Here is a 25682-nt window from a genome sequence, read left to right on the forward strand (position 1 = left end):
GTGTGTGTGTGTGTGTGTGTGTGTGTGTGTGTGTGTGTGTGTGTGTGTCTGCACGCCACTGGTCACAAGAGTTACATTAGCACCAGTAATGACTTCCTTCCACAGTAGAACACTGGTTTGTGCTGAACGCTGCTCAACCCGAGGGTTAAACACAGCTCATGTCTCATGACTGGCAAGAATAAGAAGTGCTTTGTTGTCATGTTTCCTCTTTTATTTTTTTACACAGGACGCAGGTCTGCCAAGCGGTCGGCGCTCTGAAAGCTCTCGATCTCTATCCCCAACAGAAACTTGAGCGATAATCCTGCAGTTTTCTGGATCAGACGAGGCTCAGGGATGGATGGGGGTGGTGGAGAGGCAGGTTTTTGAGGGGTAATGAAGAGTGTGTTTAAGAGGATTGATGAACAGTAATTATTGTGCCTGAAGGGAGCAGGAGGAGAGGAAGGTCGTTCTCTCACATGTGACCCAACCATCACCAGGCCCTCTGTTTTCATGCATTTTCATTGCAAACGTCAGGAATGTGAACAGAGCAGAGTGATTAGTGAAGGCAGTAAATGAGCATTGAGACTGTCTTGCTCATGAGAAACAGCAGTCGTTGTGTTGGTTTCGGGCTCATGAACAAAAACACTTGACTGATACTGATACTCTCTCACCCAAAACTCTTATGCTCAAACCAATATATATATATATATTTACTCATTTGTTAATTAAAAATGCATTTTGCATATACCAAAATTTATTTACCAAAATTATTTTAAGATTGAAAATATAATATTAGTATTTGTACATTGTTTGTGTGAAATTTTACATTTTGTAACATATTTTATATTTGAAGGTTTAAATAAATTATATTTGAATTGCTTTTAAATACAACATTTTTGTATCTTTAAAAATGTAGTTTCATGATTATTGTAGGCAAAGGTGTTTGTTAATATCACTGTACAGCAGAAATCACTCATTCATTCGTTTGTCTCATAAAATCACACCCTCTGCAGATAATTTTCTTTCATTTACACAAAACTAACTTTAATATATATATATTTTTTTAGTTTTTTTCTAAGTACAATCAAAAGTACAGTCTTTGTCCTAATGAGGAACTGAGAGCGGTGAAAGTGAGGAGCTGATCTCTGAAGTCAGACGAACAGAGCTGATGTACTTGATTAGTTAGTTAAAAAAACAACACTGTAATGATGGATGACTGCAATAAACGGAGCTAAACACACACACACACACACATACATTAAACCAGCTCAAACCGACACACACACACAACATTTCTACATATTCCAGTATTACAGATTAATCACAGATGATTGCAGACACTTGACATTTATGTAGAAAGAGAAGAAGAGGCAGGGTGAGATTGTGAAAGCATTGCGCTGACCTTTCAGCTCTAGTTCTCTCTAAGCGTCCGTGGCTGTTTCAGCTCATTCATCAGTTTGCTTCTGTCTGCAGATCTTACAGATCCAAACACTTTCTGCTCAAATCAAAGAGTCTGTCATACCTGCAGAAAACTAGCCGCTAGTGCTCCGGATGTGTCTCACTTCCTGGAGGATACATCTAAACAATGATATTCCATAATGACGTTTGTCTTTAGGCCGTCATTAGTGACCCCTCTGACCTGGACCAGCAGCTGCCCTGAACACCCTTGTAACCATAGCAACACCATCACAACCACATAGCAACTCCCTAGCAACCATTTGGGACACCCTAGCAGCTACCTGGAACACCCTAGTAACCGCATTGCAACCCCTTAGCAACTACCTAGCAAAAGCATGGCAACCCCCCCCCCCTTAGCAACCACTTAGAACACCCTAGCGACTGCATAGCAACCCCCTAGCAAAAGCATAGAATAGCAACACTCTACCCTTATGAAAATGAACCATGGTTTTATTACAAATAAAATTAAAAAAAATAAAAATAATCAATCATAGTTAATATGATAATAATCATAACCACAAATGAACCATGGTTTTGCTACACTAACCATAGTTTACCATTGTATTTGTAGTTAAATGTGGTTATACAAATGATAATCAATACGCCAAAAAACCATGGTTGCTACACATTTACTATAATAAAACCATGGTTAATTTTCGTAAGGGTAGTAAACACTTGCTGTAGAACACCCTAGCAACCACACAGCAAGCACCTAGCAACTGCATAGTGAAGCTCCATTTTCTTTAGAAAATAACAATTCCAGTGATGTAATTTTTCTGAACTGAATGTGTTTGTGTTTTTTGATGATGATCTTTTGTTAGATGTTATGTGGATGTGTTTTAACGCAGAGAACTAAACTCTTCTGCTTTGTCAGGCTGATCGAGTCGCTGTAGGTCCAGTTCAGACACAGAGCCGGCGTTTGTGTTTTCATTCCCTAAATGTACTGCATAATAAACTCTCTGCAGACAGGAGAGGTGAGGATGAGTGAGCGTGGGCTGAGAAGAAACATCATGTGAGCGAGCAGAGAGAGAGAGAGACAGGTCTGTGCTTTATAATGGAGCTCAATAGCTGAATCACAGACAGGTGACTCACAGTGAGGGAGAACTCACTCGTTACTCTTATTTTCCGGTAATCAAGAGAGATGTGAACTAAACAGAAAAAAAGATCCAGATTTTTAATGCTTTTAAATACATAAATGTAAATCCCATAAAGCAAAAATATATAGATGACAGGAAACCTTCAAATTTACCCTATACCCCATTATACTGTAGACATATTGCATATAGCTGTTGATTTGACCCCTCAGGGTTTGACCTTTGACCTTTGACCTTTTTGAGGAAGCTCATTTTACACCAAATGCCCGCTGCATGATGTCTTCTGCATTTTCTTACTGCCCCAGATTTGCCACTTCCTGCTTCTGACTGTCAGCTTCCTGCAGTTCATCTGCTTCCTTTGTAGCATTCTGATAAGCAGATGTTGACTTTCAGTGCAGAATAACATTAGAAGAATTTATGAGACAACAGAAGGCTGTATTGAAATCGCACAAGTGTTTAGTGAGCTATTAAAGCATCATTATGAACATCTGCTGACCTAAAGGTCTCGTGAGAAATGAGGTTCCTGCCTTTCTTCCCGCTCATATCCGTGTTTTAGAGTGGAAGCAGGCTTATGCCGGTCACCGTTCCCACCATGAGGTCAGTCTATAAAGATGAGAGACGCTTCCTGGCTGTTCTGAGTGCAGTGCATCCTGGGAAAAGAGAAGAAAACATGGAGTCTGAGGAACTTCCAGTTCCATTCCTTCATTCGGTTTCTTCTGCTTCCTCTAATCCTCTTCCTCTAGACACACGTTATCTATGTATCTACACTAAAATAGAGAGAATGTTTTCTATATGGTCCTGCACAAGGAGATCATCTAAAGGAATAGTTTACTCAAAAATTAAAATAACCTAAAAATGTGCTCACCCTCAGATCATCCAAGATCAGGATGAGTTTGTTTCTTCATCAGGTTTGTAGAAATGTAGCATTGGGAGTTGTGGTACTCGAGGTGCCGCTATGGTTGCCAAGCAACAGCTGAGTTTTTTCTGTGTGTCTGAAAGGGTGAAGGAAGGATGCTGAGTTTGTCTGATGGAGCAGCGATTTTTCTGTGTATTTATGATCTTAATTGGCATTTATGAAAAATACAAAACCCCTCGTTCACGCTGTTGCTCCACAGTGACAGCCGTCAGCAGATGTCAGAGGTGAAAGCGCAGGCTCAGCTGCAGTTCAGCAGCTCCGGGACGCTTTACTTTCACACAAACTCATGCATCCTACAGCGGTCGCCATAGAAACCGCTTCTGCCGCCTCTGCTTCCAGCGGTCCTCATGCGCTCAAAAGGTCACGACCCAGATGAACTCGTCTGTGTAAGTGGATCCGTCTGTGAAAACAGCGCCGAGGGGAGCTGAACTTTACCTGGACGCACCTGTGTGAGGAGCGTTTGATGTGGTCAGCGTGTGATAACGGTCCGTGAGCTTTCATCTCTCAGCACAGAGGAGAGAGTCTCTCACAGGGCATTATGGGAAGGGCTGGCAGGCTGTGCTCCGAGGTGGTTTCATCTAAGTGCCGTTTGCCAATTAACAATGATAATTACCCCCGAGGAGGATGGTGATTGCGATGCGGGTGTCAGACAGGAGCTCCCACAGGACGGAGCGAGCCATCTCACAGACAGACGAGCGTCATAGTAATGCTGCCCAAATGTAACGATCTCCTTGCTGAAGGAGAATGAATACTGTATATTTTCATGTAAGATCAATTTATAGGAAAACGATTGACTGTGGTATTATAAAAACGATATGTTGTTCTCAAAACAAATAACTGGGTTTTATATTGTCACTGTACTGAAGCCAAAGCAAATTATTAACTCTTTCCTCTCCAGCGTTTTTAAAAAAAAAAGTTGCCATCCACCACCAGCATTTTTGATCAATTTTACAAAACCTTCATGGCCTCAGAAATATCAAAAAAAAAAAAACAGAGCCTTTGCTTAAAAAAAAAATTTCTAGCTTAATGCATTCTTTTTTATCAACACTTCAATGTGGGCAAGTTTCATTAAAAAAAAGCAACAAAAATCTGAGAAAATGTTTTTGTTAAGACTACATCCGGATCAGATTCACATCGATGATCAAAACATAGATGCTTCCATCTAAACCACTTCCTGAATCGACATTTCATTCGATAATGTTAGGCAGGTTTGATTTATAAGCTGTTTAATGCTTGATGATCGAGTTATTTTACATATGCATTTGCTTACATATGCGATCGCTGCTTTCTGCGTCTTCTTCACCTGGTTTTAATCCAGAGATTCAGTACTCTTTCAGAAGATGTGTAATAGCGCCTCCTACCGTATAACAGTGAAAAATCCATCAGTGTGCTTTTTTTCTACCCACTATTAGTGTAATGTTAAAGTCACAGTGAAACTGAAGTAGTGTCAGATCTTTTCTTCCATATTGTGACGTAGATATGAGTGTAATGGATTATCAAAAGTTACTAAATGTAGGGCAGGACTCGGCTCTCTGATATTCCTTGTTGAATCATCTTGAATTATGTTGTTTCATTAAACTGTCATGAGAACATTAATGATGCTACATTTGGTTCTGTTCTTGGGAGTTTTTGCCCAGAACAGAAGCATGCCGCCAATCCAAACCGTGTGCTAATTGTCAATCATCTTTGACGATAGTGGTCCTAACAGAAATACCATTTCAAAGCAGCGTGTTAGAAAAATGTTAAATATATTTTACTAAATATTCAAGGTTAATAACAAACTTTGGCAGCCCTAAAAAAAACATTTTAAGTCTTTCTTTTCTCTCAAATCTTCCCCAGATCCTTGTTTGAAAACCCTTGGGTTTTATAAACCTCACATAAGAAGATGCTTTTAAATGTCTACGGCAGGACTGATGGAGCCGGTGAGGAAACACGAGAACAATACAGACTCTGTGTGCACCTGTGAAGACACTGAAATGACGAGAGTCGAGAGACTCGCAGAGGACAGCGAGGTTAGACTCCTCTCTGGAGGATAGTGAGCAGAAATTGCAGCGTTTCATGGCTTTGTTTATGACAGCTTTGAATAAATTTGTGTGAGTCTCACTGTTGAAGTGTTTCTCTGGAAACTCTCTCTCGCGCGCAGATGCTTAGTCAGCCTGTGAATATATGAAATATATGAGGTCCAAAAGTCAGGGAATAAACCTGAAATACCCAGAAAACAAAAATAAAAGTTATGATAAAAAAAGACTTAGAAGTAATTCAGGTTCTGCAGTATTCAGGTCACTAATCAAATAAGCAAATGTGTGAGCTGCAGCAGAAGATGCTCGAATCATCCTGGAGAACCATCTTCATCAGCTTTTGCACTAAATCCACAGTCTCTAAGAGGTTTTAATTTGAAAACGGGATTTGTTTAGGTTTCTCTGCAAGGAAACACAGCACTGATTTCCATTTCATTAAAAAGTCATATCTCATGGACTTCATTCATGAACAGATAATAGAGAACTGACTGTTTGTGTTTCTGAGAATATGCGTGTTGGTTTTTGTCATTTTAAATATGCAAATGACCCGTTCTCCAGCAGCTTCAGCTTGTGATTGACCTGAATGCATTATATGTTGTAACTCTCTCTGACTCTGTCGCTCTGAGCTTCTGTCTGCATCACAGTCTGATTTCTGCCTCACTGAAGACTAGTGTTGGGGGTAACGCTTACAAGTAACGCGAGTTACGTAATCAGATTACTTTTTTCAAGTAACTAGTAAAGTAACGCACTACTTTTTAATTTACAAGAGAACATCTGAGTTACTTTTTCAAATAAGTAACGCAAGTTACTTTTTTTTTTTCCAATTTATTGACTGACAGCTCTCCCCATGCTGAGAGAAATCAGATGTTACTGTAGTTCTAAATAAATATGAATATGCATTAATTCATCTCACTCGCAAAAAAAAAAAAAACACAGATTCAGTAGGCCTGTTCCTCAAAAATAATATAAAAATTATTCATTTCACTTTTGGTGTGAAAAGGCTTTTATATTTGCCAAAAATATAACTTTTTTATTTTAAAAACAAACAAGCATGCCCTGTCCAGATGAGAAAAAGTAATGCAAAAGTAACGTAACGCATTACTTTCCATAAAAAGTAACTAAGTAACGTAATTAGTTACTTTTTATGGAGTAACGCAACATTGTAACGCATTACTTTTAAAAGTAACTTTCCCCAACACTGCTGAAGACCTCCTGACTGCTCTTCCCATCACTTTCTCCTTCAGCTGCTGGGAAACCTTACATTTTTGGTTCTTGGCTTTAAAGATGAAGACAGAAGAATGTTTCTTTATTGCGTTTCTATGCTTCAGTAAAAGTCCAGCATCCACACACACACTCCTCTTCTGTATTACTCTGTCCCTCATCAATGTTTCGACAGTGTTCAGACGGTCCCTGAGTTAGCAGAAGGAGAATAATCAGTGTTTCAGAACAGCCTTCCCTTTGAAATCACAAGAACAACTCCCCAGCGAGGTGCAATGGAATTACAATAATACATCATATTAGATAGAATAAGATTAGCACAGCTGGCTGTGAATGAATGTCTTTATTTGGCTGCGTCCTCTGAGGGCTCGACTTTGAGAAGTGGAGTTATTACACAGATTTCCAGGCCCGGAGGGGCTCGAGTCAAACGAGGATAAAAGCACTGAACAGCTCCTGTGCTCCGGGGAGTAAAGAGTTCACTCCTGTTCCTCTCATCTCTAGCCTCGACTCAGGTAATATTAATATAGACCCAGTTATTGATATGCTCATTGAAGCAAAACACTCTCTAGAAATACAAATAATAATTAGGAATGCTAATGAACTTTATAATAACAATCTTTTTGTTAATATCAATGTGTGCTTAAAGAAGCATGACTATTTTAAAGACAATTTTACATTAGAATAATCAAAAAAATATAGACATATTTCACAATGTAATGCCTGAGCTCAAAAACAAAATAATGATGATAAATAATAATAATATCCATAATAGTTGGTTTAGACAATGAGACATAACCAAAGTCTTATTTCACATAATGAAAATTTTTATTTCAAAAAAACTAAATATCACAATATAGTTGTTTTTGTTATTTTATTTTTGTTATTAAAAATATGCAAACACAAACAAATACCACATAAAAAGATAAACTTAGTGCATAAAGAGTTTACTGCAAAACACAGTCTTCACTGTATGAATTAGATTGCTATTAAAGCTGAGGATGTGATTCAGTCAAGAGCATGAGTGATTTTCTCTTTTTTTTTTTTTTGTTTGATTGAGATTAATGACACAGACAGCAGCAGGTTTATTCGGCTGCTGTCACTCTAAGACTGAATGCACGGATCCGCTATATTGACACACATACGGTTTTCACATGACTGCTTACGTTTATTTAACACATAACTGACTGTGTTTATGTAAATACTTCATACACTGTAAAATAACAAAAATTAATTGAGAAAACGTAAAATTTCAAGGCAATTTGATGCGGACAAAGTTTTAGTTTTTTTTTTTTTTTTAATAATTGTACTAAGTACAACAAATGTGATTTGTCAATTTGAATTTATTTTTCTTCACTAAATGCAAAATGCCTCATTCAGCCAAAATATCCATGAAGACAAAAAAAGATTTCTTGTTCAGTAAACTTTCTTTTATTAACTCATTATATTAATTTCATGAAATGATAGTCATATGTTCTACATAGTCTTGTAAAACACTTAATATGTTGTAATGAGGATAACAATCATCCTTAAATGTAAAAAAGAAATGTAAGATATAGTTCTATATTGCTGAACATACTTTAGGCCTCAACACTTGACGCACTAACCTGAAGAACGGTGACAATCAACAAATGTAAAATGATGAGTTCTTTACATCACAGCACAACAAATAATTAAACAATAATGAGAAATCAACAACAACAACAACAAAAAGTTTAAATGAAGTCATCAAACAGCAAAAAAAAAAATTTTTATAACAGTAACTACATAGTTTATTCGTGCTGCAATGCATGCTGGGAACTCACAAAGTCTTAACATTTCAGGAATATGAAATTCTTTGTTCAGACAACTGTTTTTCGACTCGTTGGGACAACATTTGGGGCAATTCTGTTGGTCTGACATGGGTTTTATTTCGTTTCAAGAAAATAGCATTTTTATTTTTAAAACTCAAAAGGTTTCATAAACTGGAAAATATGTATAGTTGCTTTTTTTTTACAGTGCACGATGGGCATTTTGACGTTATTAAATTCTTTGTTCAGACAACTGTTTTTCGACTCGTTGGGACAACATTTGGGGCAATTCTGTTGGTCTGACATGGGTTTTATGTAGTTTCAAGAAAATAGCATTTTTTATTTTTAAAACTCAAAAGGTTTCATAAACTGGAAAATATGTATAGTTGCTTTTTTTTTACAGTGCACGATGGGCATTTTGACGTTATTCTGTGTGTATCTGACCGTTCAAGCACAATAAGACGCGTAAGAGAACTGAATTCAGGATCACATGCTTTAATGTCAGTCAGCGCGAGCTCTGCAGTGAGTTAATAACATATTTTCTCATTCATTGATCTTTCTTTATTGCTCTAACGTGTCAAAATACTTTAAGCATTCCTACGCTGCACGGGTATATTTACATAACGCCAAATCTCTATCGATAGACACTTCCATAAAATCACCGGCATCATTTATATCGTCATATACTGCCCAGTTCTAGGTGGCGCTGTTCCCAAACTGTTCAGGTACTGTCAGGAACATTTTTTTTTCTTTTTTGGGCCATACAGACATAGGAGTTGCTAGAAGAATAAGAAGATGATGATGATGAAGAAGATGGGGAAAACAAATTGCAAATACAGTAGGTGACTTTTTCAGTTCTTGTTCTCTGATAATGATAAGAAGAAGAATATTACAAATAAAAAAGTTGCCTGCACACCTCAGGCTCAAACACACACAGAAGTGAAGAGCAGGGTCAGTGTGTGAGGATCTGTGTTTGCATTCTTCATCTAATTGCTGAAATGGCCTTGAAAACGGCATCTGTTTAGCAAACCCTGCTGTTAACAAGGCAAATCTGAGCAGCGGCTACAATTATACATATTTATGTGTGTCTGTCCTGTGATATTTGCCTCATTAGACATGATGTAAACTTCCAGTATGTCAAATATACCGGTGTTTATGCAGGAGCTCTGTTCTGTTTCCCAACCTTCTTTCTGCCGCGGCACAGTTTTCATAAGAAAAAAATCCCACTGAACACCACTAAGCACTAAAATATAGCACAAAAAATGGATATATGGGAGCTCAGATTTTCTTATTGCTTATTACATTTGGCCAAAATCTCATAATATAAAAGATATTCACAGGATATTTAAAACGTTCAAAAGTATATTGGCAACAACTAGACGGCGAATTCTAATTCTTCTCCACTCTTCAAACACACAAAAAACACTAGCCTTTATAGACATAGTGTTTCTTGAGTAAAGAAAACGCTGTACTTATTAAAGCATCAGTTATTTAGTTACCTTCGCATTGCAAACATGAGATCCATCTCCAGACTGTGGAGTTACGAGGTTTAGTCACAAGCTCTTTTGAATGCTTTTCATTGGTTAAATATTTGTAAAACCCACAAACAGACATAAGGATGACCAATAGCACTGATTTAAAATAATAATAACGAAATATAATAGAGATAATGTGTGCCGCAGTGCAGTGGTTGGGAAACACTGCTATAGAGGATGTGACTTCCTCTCATGGATCGCATTGGGAAGGAACAGAGATTTAATGAACTGAAATAGTACTTTAAACAGGATGACAAACTTTATTATCCTATTTCCTTTTTTATGGTTTTCCATACAGAGAAGTCGTTTCTGTGATGATCCACAAGGTTTAGAGTCAAGTCAAGTCAGGTCACCTTTATTTATATAGCGCTTTTAACAATACAGATTGCATCAAAGCAACTGTACAGCATTAATTAGGAAAATAGTGTGTCAATAATGCAAAGTGACAATAGTAAACACTCATTTTTCAGTTAAAGGCTGTTCATCATTGAATTCAGTGATGTCATCATCCAGCTCAGTTCAGTTTAAATAGTATCTGTGCAATCATTCTGTGATGATCCACAGGGTTTAGAGTCAAGTCAAGTCAGGTCACCTTTATTTATATAGTGCTTTTAACAATACAGATTGCATCAAAGCAACTGTACAGCATTAATTAGGAAAATAGTGTGTCAATAATGCAAAGTGACAATAGTAAACACTCATTTTTCAGTTAAAGGCTGTTCATCATTGAATTCAGTGATGTCATCATCCAGCTCAGTTCAGTTTAAATAGTATCTGTGCAATCAAGTCAAAGATATCGCTGGGAATGAAGTGTCCCCAACTAAGCAAGCCAGAGGAACCAAAACTGCATCAGTGACAGAATGGAGAAAAAACCTTGGGAGAAACCAGGCTCAGTCGGGGGCCAGTTCTCCTCTGACCAGACGAAACCAGCAGTTCAGTTCCAGGCTGCAGCAAAGTCAGATTGTGCAGAGGATTCAACTCAACTCAACTAGAGTCACAAACTGTTGTTCTTTTCAACAGTATCAGGGTTCAACATCAACAACATCCTTCAGCGTATATTTATCAAAATGTATTCCACAATAAAATTATATTTATAGATAATTTAATAACGCCACAGAACAGGTAAATTCATCTACTCACTAGTCGATTTGTTTTTATCATCGCACCCTTGCAAACTTTTCTAAATCAAACTTTCAGAAAAATATTTTTAAATAAAGAAAATTGTTTATTTTTATATAAAGAATGGTGGTGATGTTGATGTCATGTGACCATGGTGTAGTTTGTTTATAGCCTACAAGGGTTAGGGGTTTTGGCAAAAAATCAAATCTCAATATTTCTTGGGATGTTTTCGATAATGATAATTACCCGATATTTTGCTGAGTGATTTTATGCTGGTAGCTCGGCTGATTTAGGCCTGTCGTTGATAAATAAATATGACACTAACACTGAGAGCGGGTGGTGGCAAGTCCCTTAATGAGTGATTCATTGAATCATTCATTCAAACGGTTCTTTCAAAACAGCTGATTCATTTAGAAACCAAGCAGTGAATGGATTATTGAATCGTTGACTCGTTCAGAAACAGATTCATTTAGGAACAGAACATGGCAGTGTTGCTCTGAGACGTTCTGCTCCAGGTTTGTTTGGAACTAGTTTTGTTGGCAAAACAGAAAAAGACAGACAATATTGTGTCTGTAACACGATCAATAATAACTCCTTGTTTTTGAACTCTAACTTAATATCTAATTTACACTCACACACTGATATTCAGGAAAACGGCACTCCTGTGTGATATTGCTTATATAAAAACCAAAAACCCATACAAGGATATTTTTGCTTGGCATTTTATCTGTATTCTAATGAGCTTCATCATGCAGTGAATGCTTTTCAACTCTCAAGATGTGTTTTTATTTTATTTATTTTTTTGCAACTCATACACTGTAAAAAAAAATTCTGTTAAATTTACGCTAAAAAACGGCAGCTGTGGTTGCCAGAATTTTACCGTAAAAAATATGGTTAGCAGCGTTTTAGGTTTTACAGTTTTAACTTAAATTTACAGTTAAATACTGTAATTTCATTAACTGATATAATGTTAATATACCAACCCACTGAAGTACTGAAATCTGTTTTGTACCTTTGTAAACACTGCACCATTCTAAAAAACTTTTTAAAAAACAGTTATTTCAACAAAACAACATCAAATTTGAAATGTAACGCAGGGAATTCTGGGAATGTCAATTTACGTTTATTCACTGTAAATTATATGATCGTTTTCACTTCCAAAAACGGTATACTATCATAAAATTACATGTAATGTCCAATACAGTTTTTCACCGTATATAGTAGGGGAACTTACCGTTAACCATTTAACAGGTTTTTACTGTAGCATTTTTACAGTCTTTTACCGTTAAATTCACGGTCATTTTTTACAGTGCACTCAATAATGTAAGCTTGCATATTGTTAAAACAACAATTATGATATTATCGCAAATGATAAATATCGCTCACCCCTATAGCCTACATTTAGCTCTTTACTTCTGCTGATTGCATTTAGGTTTAAGTCGGGTTCATTTATGGAGATTATCGTGATGAACCAAATGTGTAAGAATCATAAAGCACAAATGCGTCATCACTGCAGTGCTCTGATCGTATAGAGATAGTGAAGTTCTATTTTTGGATAACCATTGAGGATGCATGTAATTTAGACACGATCGGGTGATCTCAGAGGAGCTTCAACACTTCTACTGCTGCCAAAGTCAAACATCGCATTTCCACAGACTGCCCACCTGTTCCTCAACGCTTCGACGGTTAAAAATACCTCCTCTGATTCCCCTGCCGCTGTCAGTCATTTACACAAGTCTTTCTATAACAAGGTGAGGAGGACACTAGAGAAAGTGTGATTGCACTGCCAGTCCGGTCCGATCGCAGACTGCAAGCCAGTGTGCAAGTGCAGGTGAAACCAGGACGGGGAGAACTCTAGGAAAGATTTCTCTGGTTGGCGTCAAAGCATAATTATGCTTAATCAGTCAAAATGAGCCTCTGAATCTGATGTTCAGACTTATTTGCATGCACTTACTCAGGCGGTCGGCCCACGCTCAATTCAAGGAGCACGATAAATAGGAGAAGCGCAGTGTCAGTCCCTTCTGAATGACTCATCAGAGTTACATGTGAAGGACTGAGGAGAGCGGAGGAGCTGAGGATGAGGATGATGAAGAGCGTGTGTGGGTGTGCAGGGTTTGTCTGTCCTGCAGGCATATGTGCCCTCTCTCCAAACACTACCAACACGTCCAGCCCACGCAGAGTGGGAACACGCTATTTACACGCCTGCGTACTGCGCGCTATTTTTACACTGAATGCATAGGATGAAAGAGGAGGGGGAGGAGGACTGGCTATTTAAGTCAGAATGAGAGGAAAGCAATGGTCATCCATTGCCATCTTATGAAACAGCTATAAAAATCAGTTACACTTTATTTTGATTGTTCCATTTCTTTGCATATTGATTTGACTATATAAGTAACTTTGCATCTATACTGTATGTAAACTAGCAGTCATTGGAGTATTAGTGGACTGCTAGTTTAGGGTTAGGGCTAGTAGAATAAGTTGACATGAAGTTGCAAAGTGACTTAAAGTCAGTAGAATGTCCATCAAAATAAAGTGATTTTAAGCAGACAGTCTGCTAATACTCTAATGACTGCTGGATGAATGTCTAAATTTAAAAAAATCAGTGTTGCCTAAAAGTCCTGTACAGTTATATATAAGTATCTATAAATCAGTTAAAATATTACAGGGAATTATAGGTATATACTGGATTATGAATTCGAATGGCCTGATACTCAAATACATTTGCATTCACTTGCTCAGACACTAGATTCACATTTAAATTGTCAGTGCTACAAAATATCATAGAGAACAAACTGCTGGAGTCAACCTGAGTTAGTAACATCAGTATCCTGTTACACTTCTAATGATCACCATTTAAGTTGCTTCAGATAAAATAAATCAATGACTTAAAGTAGAATGTCCATCAAAATAAAGTGATTTTAAGCAGACAGTCTGCTAATACTCTAATGACTGCTGGATGAATGTCTAAATGTAAAAAAAATCAGTGTTGCCTAAAAGTCCTGTACAGTTATATATAAGTATCTATAGATCAGTTAAAATATTACAGGGAATTATAGGTATATACTGGATTATGAATTCGAATGGCCTGATACTCAAATACATTTGCATTCACTTGCTCAGACACTAGATTCACATTTAAATTGTCAGTGCTACAAAATATCATAGAGAACAAACTGCTGGAGTCAACCTGAGTTAGTAACATCAGTATCCTGTTACACTTCTAATGATCACCATTTAAGTTGCTTCAGATAAAATAAATCAATGTAAATGCACTGCTGACTTTTCTTATCTATATCCCTGTTCTGGATGATGTTTGAGACTCTGTATTAGCACTTCTCATGTTGTTGCCTCTTTAGGATGAATCGCTTGTTGTTTTCCTCTTTGGATAAAAGTGTCTTCTAGCTGAATAATGTAAATGCAATTCATAAACTTCACTTGACTTTTCCTGTACTTGCCCGTTTGATTTATTTTGCAGTGCAGAGAGAGACTGGTCGTCTTGTTTACTACTTTAGCTCCAGTTTTTTAATTAGTACTGATAATTAAACCAACACTGAATCTCTTGCCCGTCGATATTTATGACTTTCAAAGCTTGTGTTTTCACCTCTCTGGCTTGATGTCAATTATAAATTCATGTAAACAATTTTTTCGCACAATTACAACAGGAAGGGGAGTTTCATATTTAATGCCAATTAGAAAGAGCAGAGGTAATTAAAGCGGCTCTGCATCGTTTCATATTTGGACAAACTGGAATAATATGTTTGCAGAGCTAATGATTAGAAACGCTTCCACACTAGATATATAGATGTAAACGACATCAAAGACATAATTAGATATTTTTATAATGTTACTAAAAGAAATATATGCTAGTAAAATTAATATGAATAATAAATTCATAAATCCCTTATTATTAGAATATAGAACTAATTATTGAGTGAAAATGAAATTATACTGCTGTATTCCCTTCTGTATTAAACTGGTCAATATTATTGTTCTCAAATATTAGAGTAATATTTCAGCTCAGTTTTTTTTCGATGTCAAGACATGTTGAACCATTCAGAATTCTCAAAATGAATTTTTAAATCTTGAATTCATTCAATTATATGTGAACCCCTGTATGTTTAGAGATGTGATTTTTGGTTTTTCAGAATATGTAAAAAAAAAAAAAGGTTTCCCCCTTGCAAACCTCATATTGTTCTTATGCAAGTACCATATTCATAAATGTAAATTCATACTGAAAACCTTTTTTTTTTAACTGTGTATTTATTAATGAGTTGAATTGAATTGTGTTGAGTTCAGTCTGTTTCACATTGTATGAGGGCTTGGGGATCAGTTGGGAGTTTTGCTTGTGCTTGTTGTTGTGTTTTACAGTATAGTTATCTTTTGAAGTATTTAAAAATGCATTTCAAAATTGAGTTTTGCAGCGTTTGTTAGCGATGCTCTGCTGCCCTCTTGTGTTTGGAGCCAAACTTTCATCCTGAATATTTGTCTGTGATTAAAGCTTTTACCTGGAGTGATGCAAGAGTACGAAGGAAGTTGATTTTCTGCTTTTCCTCTGTTTAACTAGAGTTAAAATCGATCAGATGACAAGCATTTAGCCTATGATCAAAATTGTGTTTAACTGTGTTCTTTCCATCTGAATGCTGCGGTTTGAGTCACAGCAGTGGAAATGGGCAAGAAAGGTGATGGATGAACACGGCCAGCCAGGTTATTACTCCTTAACTACCGTGCAGAATGAAGATTTTGTTTGAAAAATCACTGTGTCACTGATTCTGCTTTATGTGTGTGCATGACCACGACTCTGTCCATCTACACGCCTCTGCTTGAGAGCACAATGCTAAATATGACACATTATTAAACAACTTTATCAAAATCAGTCAAGGTAGTTCATGGCAACTAATGCATTTAAGGCATAGTTAAGTCATCATTTACTCACGTTGTTCCAACCCTGTATGAGTTTCTTTCTGCTGAACACAAAAGAAGAGATTTTCTGGTCCCCATTCATTTCCATAGAACAACAAAAAACTTGTATGGAAGTCAGCCCACATTCTTCAAAATATCTTATTTTATGTTCAGCAGAACAACCTGCACGCTGAATGTTAATAAATGTGCATGTACAATGAACAAATCAAGATTAATAATTCATGTTGTAAAGTTGTGTTCTCCATTGTTAGTTCATAAGAAATGTTAATGTTGAGAGATGACTGGTTCTCAGACTGTGGTTGGCGTTAAAACGTGGAATAATTAGGTTTGATCTCATTCTGTCTCTTTTGCAAAGGAGTTGAGCTGTATTATGTGAGGTGAGAAAGCAGACACAGATTCATCATGAATTCTTTTCCAACGACACACTGTCATAAACAGGTGTTTTTCAGTACGAGTTTATAGCCAGTTTGCTGATGTTCGATGACACAAGGATTATTAGGCCTACTATTACAACTCGAGAGCACGAACTCATTCAGATACTCGTTTACAGGTGTCTTACATCTATTCCAAGCTAAGTGTTCAGAATCACTTAGAGTGAGTTTTCACCACCCGTTTCAATCAGATCAAAATGTCCTTTGTGTTTTCAGTCTGATTGATCAGTCATTGCTGGATTATTGCGTGTGATCTGCAGGCGGCGTGACGCTCCGCTTCTGTTCTTCTATTTCTCTTTGCAGTGACCTACATAATGTCCCAGTTTAAAATGAGCTCTGTCTCAGGTGAGGAGGCAGTGACATACACACGAGTCTTCATCCTATTTAAAAACACCAGCCTGTGTTAATTGTGTGAGTTTTCTTGCATTGTCTTCCAGCATTGTGTTTAAAGAACCTCCTGAATGCTGGATCTCCTTCCATCTTTGAAGACCTTTGCATTGCATTGACCACTTTAGACTGAGTTATTTGTAGGAGCCTCTTCAGAGAGTCACTAGGGGGCCGAACTGAATCATCTGTACGAGAGCGACTCTGCATTTCATTCCATTTAATAATATCTCACCTACTTCTCACACATTTCGGGTTTTCGGAGAACTTCACTTGCACAGACCTTTTCTGCGGAACACTATGAAAGGACAAAATGCTAACACTTTCTTGTCATTCGTCAGATCCTCTGTTGAAGTGATTCGAGTGACATAAAGGATTTATTAGGATTCAGTCTGATCGTCGGTAGGAATCCTGCGGCTGATAAAGAGCATCTTCTTCTCTTCAGAGGCTTAAATCACACAGAGAGAAAGAAGCATTGAAGACTTTCAGGTATGAATGACTGTTTTTTTTTATGTTGCATTTAATGTAGTTTGTGTTCTGAATGCCTCGTCAAAATTTTCAGCAAAATATGTTTAAAGGGGTTCTCTTACATGCAATATATTACAATTGCATGTCATGTTTTTCCAATTTACAAGGAAAAGACGCAAAGCAATGCATGAGGAGACAGATGCAATAACAACAAAAAACATTTGTGTAGCTTAGAATAGGAGCACGAGTGATCAAGAGTAAGCGTGTTTGGTGATGTAAGTAAGTTTTGTGGTGCTTAATAAGGTGTCCATGAGATGAAACATACAGAACATGAAGAGGAAAATATCATGCACTCAAATGACCACTTACTAAACTGTGGAGCCTTCATTTGCATGATTTAAACATTATGGCAATAGTTACAATTATTTCAGGCTACTCGCATTCAATTACGAATTACATGAATCAAGTAAATTATTTTTAATTCAAAGTGGTGCAATTTGTCGAGTCAAGTTGTCACCGGATATTATTCCTGCCAGTCATGTAAGGTTTCTGTTGTAAACAGTTGTGAGTTAGTGAATGTTTACAGCTGAATTCCTGTCAGTTTCTGTGAAGAGTGAAGCCCCGCCCTCTTTGATTTGATTGGCATTCTTCATATTCTGTGTGGTGGTCAGTTCACAGCAGTGACACAAATACACTTTTCCATTAGGGGACATATTTTTCACCTAAACTGATTTCTGGGGCATTTTTACCCTTTAATGGCAATTTTTTTCTAACTTCTAACTTTTCAAATATGACAATATAAGGCTATTGTCAGTCAAATGAAATCCAAATAAATAAAATCTGTGCACTGCAGAAGAGCCACAGCTGCGTCTGAAGTGAGATTCAGGTATTTTTACACACCGTGTACTGCAGCTCAGTGGTGGCATGAATGCATTTACACTGCAGTTACTATTGCATAAATAAACCTGCTAGATTAATGTTTGAAAGTGTTGACATATGAATTGATTTTTGTTTTTAAAGAAATGTTTTGCTGTGGGATTATTTGAAATTTTGAGAGCAAAAAGTGATAACAATGACAAATTGCAACTCCGTAAACATCTTGTTTATTCAACTGTTGTATATAATAAATCAACATCACATTTGCAATTGCGCATATATTCAGGAAAAAACAGCACTCTTTCTCGTGTGATATTGCTAAACTACATCATATGATATAAATATAAGTCAAAATGTAATGTAATTTTTTTTTTTTTAAAGTGCATAATAAATGCATTTTGGCAAAAATTAAAACTTTATGCCTTGTATTTACTTTTTGAATTGAATTTGTTACCTGTTTGTCTCTCAACATTACACACACACACAAATTCACAACACACGTTATATAGTGTACTGTATGTTCAAGTTAACATTGACAAAGATTACAGTAGGCAGTGCTGTATACAGGTATCGTTGATGCATTAACTAATGAGAACAAATACAACCTCATTATGAAGTGTCACCGAAATAACATTGTTGGTAATGTGTGGTTATCTACAGTGAGGTTCATAACAAGTTGAGGAGGAGCTTGTTTATCTAATCCTGTCATTCTGGTTGAGTAATATATACGAGGAGTAGCTTAACCTACATCTCTCTCTGATAGCATTTCTCTTATCATCCTGTAGTTCTGTAAACTGCTCAGCTTGACTCTATGATCAGGTACAGCTGTGTTAAGACTGTCCTGCCAGAATACAAGAGTGTGGAGTGACAGCAGATTTCAATGGACTACATGAGAAAAGAGTGCAGCAGATCTCCAATTAGAAACTCTTTATTTGGAAGCGCTCCACTGTGTCATGTCCTATATTCTGCAACCTTTAGCAGAAACTGCACGGGTTGCCAGATCTGCCTAACAAAACCAGGCCTTTGGCCAATCAAATCTAGCCCAATGACCAGGTAAACTAGCCCAGGTAAACACTAGTGTGTGTGTGTGTGTGGTGTGTGTGTGTGTGTGTGTGTGTGTGTTGCATAACAGTGAATATTAATCATTTTCAACTTGACAATCACTGTATAGTAATCATAAACAGTCAATAAGAAGATATTCTTAATACATTTTAATCGATGGAAAGCGCTTCTGTAGGTGACATTTGTTTTTAATTTACTGGCAACAAGTAAAAGCACTCAAATCACAAATGTTTTTTTCTCTTTTTAGCTGAAGTGAAGCTGAATATGCCGCGGAGCCCGACGTCCAGCGAGGATGAGATGGCTCAGAGTTTTTCTGAATATTCTCAGGAATCCAGCTCAGAAAGTTCAAAAGAGGAGGCCATCTATGAGACGATCAGGACAGAACAGACTGTCAGCCGCATGACGGACGTCCAGAGCCACTCGCTGGTCATTAGAGTGAATATCCCAGACCTGCAGCAGACGGTGAGTGTGTGCTTACTGACTCAATGAGTACAATTTGTCATAGGCGATCAACTTTTAGTGTACTTTAGAAAACATCCTGTAAGTTTCATAACTTAAAACTTCCTCTCCAATCCAAAAACAGCATTTATTGTTTCCAAATGAGTTTGAGAAAACACTCTCTTCTTTCCAACACACAGCTGAATTCAAACAGCTCAAAGATTCAAAACAGTTCAGTCATTCTGTGATTCGATCACAGTTCAAAGATTCAGAGGTTCAGTCTATAGTCTAGTCAGAGGAGAGATTTATGTGAGTTCAGTGAAATACTGAATTACAGAGGCCTGTTCTTCATATGTGGAGTACTGAATCATCTACGTTTAATGGTTGGCTCAGTGAGTTATTAGTCAATTATTTGACTCTATCCTGGATTGTTCTGTCCTTTGAATCTCATCTCAGAGTTGTTGTCAAGCCTGAGCTTGATTGGAGCAGGTTTATTTAATGCAAACAGGATTCGATTGCAGTGCAGATACTGAAAGTCCGTCCCAGTCGCCGACCCGTTGTTTAAAAGAGCGCTCTATTGAACAAAGAACAATAATAAATCACAATAAAAATGATAACTAACAAATTTAGTTGAAATAATAATACTGTGTAGCAGTTTGTTACACTTCCCTTGTGTTTGTTTGAACTCTTATTGTTTTGTATCTTTGCTTTGTTCCTGTTTCCTGTTCTTTTTGTAGTCAGTGTGTAGTTTTTTTAATCAGCTGGTCGTTGTTCTGAGCTGTTTTGCCAGTTTCCTCTTGTTTGTTTATGTTTATGATTGATGTACAGTAGCCTATGCTTGACACTGATGTCTGAAACTGAACTGATGTCCCTTTGCTCTTCTTCAACAGAAGTGTGTGCGGTTTAACCCCAGTGCCACGGTGTGGGTGGCTAAACAGCGCCTGCTGTGTACTCTGAGTCAGAATCTGAAGGATGTGCTGAACTACGGACTCTTCCAGCCGGCCAGCGGTGCTTTCTTGGATGAAGAGTGTCTCGTCGGAGAATATCCACAGCTGGCCTGCGAGGACGCCGCGTCACTGGAGGTACAGGAAAGGCCTTACAATCGTCAGGGTCTAATGAAAACCATAGCAGAGTAATGCAATACAGTACGCTCAAGTAGCATAACTCAGGACATCAGGACTGTATTCTGAGGTTTGTAAATATTAGTTACCCTGAAATTACTACAGTGAAAACCTGAGAAGCTTATTTGTTCCTGTATGCTACAGTTTCGCTACAAAACCAGACTGTACGATCAGCCCGGTGTGGACGAGAAGCAGATTGCCAGACTTCACACAAAGGTGAGAGCCGATAAGTCCTTTCTTGTTTGGTGTTAAAATACCAGAAATCGTTTTGAATTATTCATCAATGGTTTTTTTTAAAATCATAATTCAAAATGACTGAAGATTTTTGGGGTAGAGAGAGAGATGGCAAGTCTAGTACATTCTAGTGCTGTCTGCTTGCACGATATGTATGAAAGTGAAGATCTCATGGCAGTCTGTGAGGATTGTTTCAGCATCTGTGCACATGGCACGTTGCGTTCGGGCTCATTGTGGTTCTGATCGTCTGATTAAAGTAGTAAGTAATGATGTGCAATTTACATATAATAAGCAAACACACTTATTCAAGTAACACTCAGTTATGTATCTAATTGTAAACAAATGTGTTTTGTTGCATGACAGTACGATCTCCCAGTAGCTGCTGCTGTGTCTTAGCAAGTATTTATGTATCTAACGGCTTTAAGCATTCAGTATAATGGCTTCTGACTGAAGGATTATTTTTCTTTATTTTCTCTCTCCAGGCCAACTTGAGGAGGTTCATAGATTACATCCGACATCATCAGCTAGAGAAGCTCTCCAAAATGCTTGACCGAGGCCTGGACCCCAATTACCATGACATGGACACTGGAGGTACCAGTGATTTAAAGAGTTATATAAACTTCTTGTGATTACGTACAATAAGCAGAATAATTGCAACACAAAGGGAAAAAGTGGAGATAAGGTGAGAAAGCATGAAGCTCATGAATGCCAGTCCAGTCTGAAGCAAGACGTGACCCATAGTGTGTGTGTGTGTGTGTGTGTGTGTGCTATAGAGACGCCGCTCACCCTTGCGGCCCAGCTGGAGAGTACGGTGGAGTTTATTAAAGCACTGAGGAACGGAGGAGCTCATCTGGACTTCAGGGCCAAAGACGGCATGACTGCGCTCCACAAAGCAGCTTGCTCTAAAAACCAGGCCGCGCTCAAGGTACACAACTGAACTGAGTTTAGTTACATTAAAACCAGAGATATTATTCGTTTAAAATTTGCAGACTAATATTGCATTAATTATTAGGTTTTAGTTCTAACAGCCTCTATTGTCTCTATTTTAGCTGGCATTTTCCAAAAATAGAATACTCAATAGTGTCTGAAAACACGTTTTTTTAGCAAATGATCAGCAAAAGCAAGTACTTACCCTTCAGAAAACCAACAAAATATACCAGCTATATTTAATTACATTTATTTAATGTATGTAGTTTGCATTTTTTGCAACCCTGTTACCAAAACCTGGACTTGTATGATACAGGACTCCAGACTCCAAGTTCTGCTGATGGCGGCACCAGATCCGGGTTTTGTGGTGGTTTGGTGCCGGTTGCATGAAAACCCTGAAAGTGGTTTGACTGAAGGCTCTCCATGAGGAAAGGGATTTCTTTAAGTGCATTGCAATTACTTTTTTACTCTTTTCATGTTTTCATGTCACCCATCATCCATCATGGGACATTAATGGTACAATAATGTGACACCAAAAGGTACTCTATTCAGGGAAAGTGCCAGCGACTTAAATGGTCCTGAACTGGAACTGCAAAGTGGCAACAAGTGAGACAGAAGAATGATAAATATGTGAGCCTGCAGCACAAAAGCAGTGTTAAGTCGCTGGGGTATATTTGTAGCAATAGCCAACAATACATTGTATGGGTCAAAATTATTGATTTTTCTTTTATGCCAAAAATCATTAGGATATTAAGTAAAGATCATGTTCCATGAAGATATTTTGTAAATTTCCAACTGTAAATATATCAAAACTTAATTGTTGATTAGTAATATGCATTGCTAAGAACTTCATTTGAACAACTTTAAAGATGATTTTCTCAATATTTAGATTTTTTTGCACCCTCAGATTCCAGATTTTCAAATATTGTCCTATCCTAACAAACCATACATCAATGGAAAGCTAATTTATTCAGCGTTCAGATGATGTATAAATCTCAATTTGAGAAAATTGACCCTTATGACTGGTTTTGTGGTCCAGGGTCACATATACCTTAGTTGTGTTACAGTGGTGTTTCTTGTGAACGATCATGCTCTTCAGACGCTGCTGGAACTCGGGGCGTCTCCTAACTATAAAGACAGTCGTGGTTTGACAGCGCTGTATCACACGGCCGTGCTGGGAGGAGACACCGACTGCTGCGAGCTTCTGCTGAACGAGAACGCCTCCGTCTGCTGCCAGGACGAGAACGGCTGGCACGAGATCCACCAGGTCAGCTTCATCCATAGCTTTATTAAAGATGCCGAGGTCCCAGGAGTATCAAGTATTTGAGTTATAATGCATCATCACTATACTTAAAAACTGAAAATTTCATCGTTTCCTCAATTACGTCACAACTAAAATGAATATTCTGGATTAAATAGAGTTCAGTCTGTGGATGGCATCTGTGCGCTGTGATTGATCACTAGAATATAGAATAATGCGTTTACAAGCAGAAATGTGAAGTTTGGATGTATACTGTTTATGTCTTTTTTATGTGGCGCTACTTTTGTAGGATGAAGGATTCTAGAGCTCTAATTTCTCTGGATGTTTGTTATAGGTTCCCAATGCTAATAGTTCACCCTGACCCATCCCTTACATAAAATATAAAAAGAGCCTTAAATGCCTAAAAAAGCAGAAAAATTAATGAACCAAACCACTGGCAGAACGGTCAGAAAAGCTCCTGCTGAACACATTAGACAACATTCTGTTTACACAAGCAGGACATCAAATTGAAAGGTTCATACTGGACATGGCGCCCTCTGGTGAGCAGAACTGTGAAATTTTCATTTTTCTGATGCAAAATCTACTTTGAAGTTTTTTGTTTACTAAAAGTCTGTCTCTCTTTCTGCGTGTTCTGCATCTTTGAATGATGTGTGTGGGTTCCTTCTTAACTTTGGGGACAAAGTTTTGAGCTAAATCTAACAAAAACTCCACCTGGGCTCATCCATAGTTTGTTGTTAATAAGCAGTTTTCTGTTAGGGTAATTGTGTGTGTGTGTGTGTGTTTCTCACAGGCTTGTCGACACGGTCACGTCCAGCACCTCGAGCACTTGTTGTTTTACGGAGCAGATATGAGCGCTCAGAACGCCTCGGGAAACACGGCGCTGCACATCTGTGCTCTCTACAACCAGGTGTGTGATCGTCAGCATTGCAGTTGTTTATATGGTTAGTGGCACGTTAACTACGGAATTTGTGTCTGTGTTTCAGTGAGGCTGTAAGTCAGGAGGAATGAGGCTCAAACACAAATGAAAGAGTGTTTATTTCAAAGCCACTGAGAGTGGAGCTGTGAAAGTAACCATGTACGATGACTTTACTGTCACTTTTGATCAGTTTTATGCGTCTTTGCAAAAAAAAATATATAATACTTACAAATAATACTCTTTAAAATCTTCTTAAAAATGTATTGGAATCTGCATTTTGGGAAATTTTGATATTACAATAAAGCTAAATGTTCAGGTAGTAGCATGGTTTTGAAACAATCCGATATCTGTGGTAACAACTAAAGTGTAACATGATGGTAAAAATGATAATTCAAACAACTTTACAGTTCAAACAATACATGATTTGACAATACAAGTTGTATAAAATGATCAACCTCATATTTCAGCCTTTAAACCATTAAGAAAAAGAGTAAATCAAAAATACAAATGAAAATCCTGTTGACGTGTCTCAAACTAAAGCCTGAGTCTTGTGGTCAAACATCATTATTCTCTGAAGCTGGAGGGATGTTTCATTGTCTTTCTGTCTTGTTTAGAGACTGACGGTGTGTTTGTGACTCCCGCAGGAGAAGTGTGCTCACGTGCTGCTGGTCAGAGGAGCCGACAAGGAGCTGAAGAACTGCAATAATCAGAGTCCGTTCCAGGTAATGTCCTGCTGGCCGCGACTCTCATCGTGAATGATCACCGCATTTGACTGAGCACTTTCTGCTCGGAATTTTAACTGGCTCCGTTTGCAAAGATCATCTTATTGGATGTATTTCACTAGCTGTGAAGAACATCCGTCAGCTTCTCGGCGTACTTTTAACTTTAAAGAGATAGTTCACTCAAAAATGAAGGTTCTGTCATCATTTATTCCAAACCTGTATGAGTTGCTTTCTTCTACTGAACACAAAAGAAGATACTTTGAAGAATGTTGCTGACCGAACAGTTGCTGGTAGCCATTGACTGCCATTTACTAATGTTTTACTGTACAGAACTACCCCATATTTTACAGTAGGTTATTGCACATGAAACTGGTGTGCAGTATTATTTTTGTAATTGAATCCTATGTTATATTCTCCTTGCCATAAAATAAAAATGATAAAGGTTGCATGTGGGAGCTGTAATATATGGATTAGTATGCTTTATGTCAATATTGTGACCACATTATTTAATATTGGTCACTAATGCAACTGTTTGAAATGTACATTTAAGAATTAAAAACACTATATATTTCAATAGTTTACACACTTGGCCATTCACTGATCTCTAGAAATACTAATTAGTTTTATGAATTGAATTAACTGTGTGTGTGTGTGTGTGCCTGTGTCTGTGTGCGTGTGCGTGTGCCTGTGTCTGTGTCTGTGTCTGTGTGCGTGTGCGCGTGTGTGTCGCGTGTGTCTGTGTCTGTGTCTGTGTGAGTGAGTGTGTGTGTGTGTGTGTGTGTGTGTGTGTGTGTGCGT

General features: G+C 37.6%; 1 protein-coding gene across 1 annotated transcript in view; it reads left to right on the forward strand.

The window, feature by feature from the left end:
* The first annotated feature begins 19529 nt into the window (after nucleotides 1-19529).
* The window catches only part of shank2a (SH3 and multiple ankyrin repeat domains 2a), a 25143-nt gene continuing 18990 nt past the window's right edge, over nucleotides 19530-25682 (forward strand). Inside the window, exons 1-8 of the mRNA XM_016516334.1 lie at nucleotides 19530-19727; nucleotides 20594-20785; nucleotides 20969-21040; nucleotides 21541-21649; nucleotides 21832-21983; nucleotides 23085-23252; nucleotides 24037-24153; nucleotides 24807-24884. Of these exons, the coding sequence (XP_016371820.1) occupies nucleotides 19530-19727; nucleotides 20594-20785; nucleotides 20969-21040; nucleotides 21541-21649; nucleotides 21832-21983; nucleotides 23085-23252; nucleotides 24037-24153; nucleotides 24807-24884 (1086 nt within the window). The remainder of the gene's footprint in view (nucleotides 19728-20593; nucleotides 20786-20968; nucleotides 21041-21540; nucleotides 21650-21831; nucleotides 21984-23084; nucleotides 23253-24036; nucleotides 24154-24806; nucleotides 24885-25682) is intronic.

Source organism: Sinocyclocheilus rhinocerous, unplaced genomic scaffold, assembly GCF_001515625.1.
Source record: "Sinocyclocheilus rhinocerous isolate Xijiao unplaced genomic scaffold, SAMN03320098_v1.1 scaffold1499, whole genome shotgun sequence".
Taxonomy (NCBI): domain Eukaryota; kingdom Metazoa; phylum Chordata; class Actinopteri; order Cypriniformes; family Cyprinidae; genus Sinocyclocheilus; species Sinocyclocheilus rhinocerous.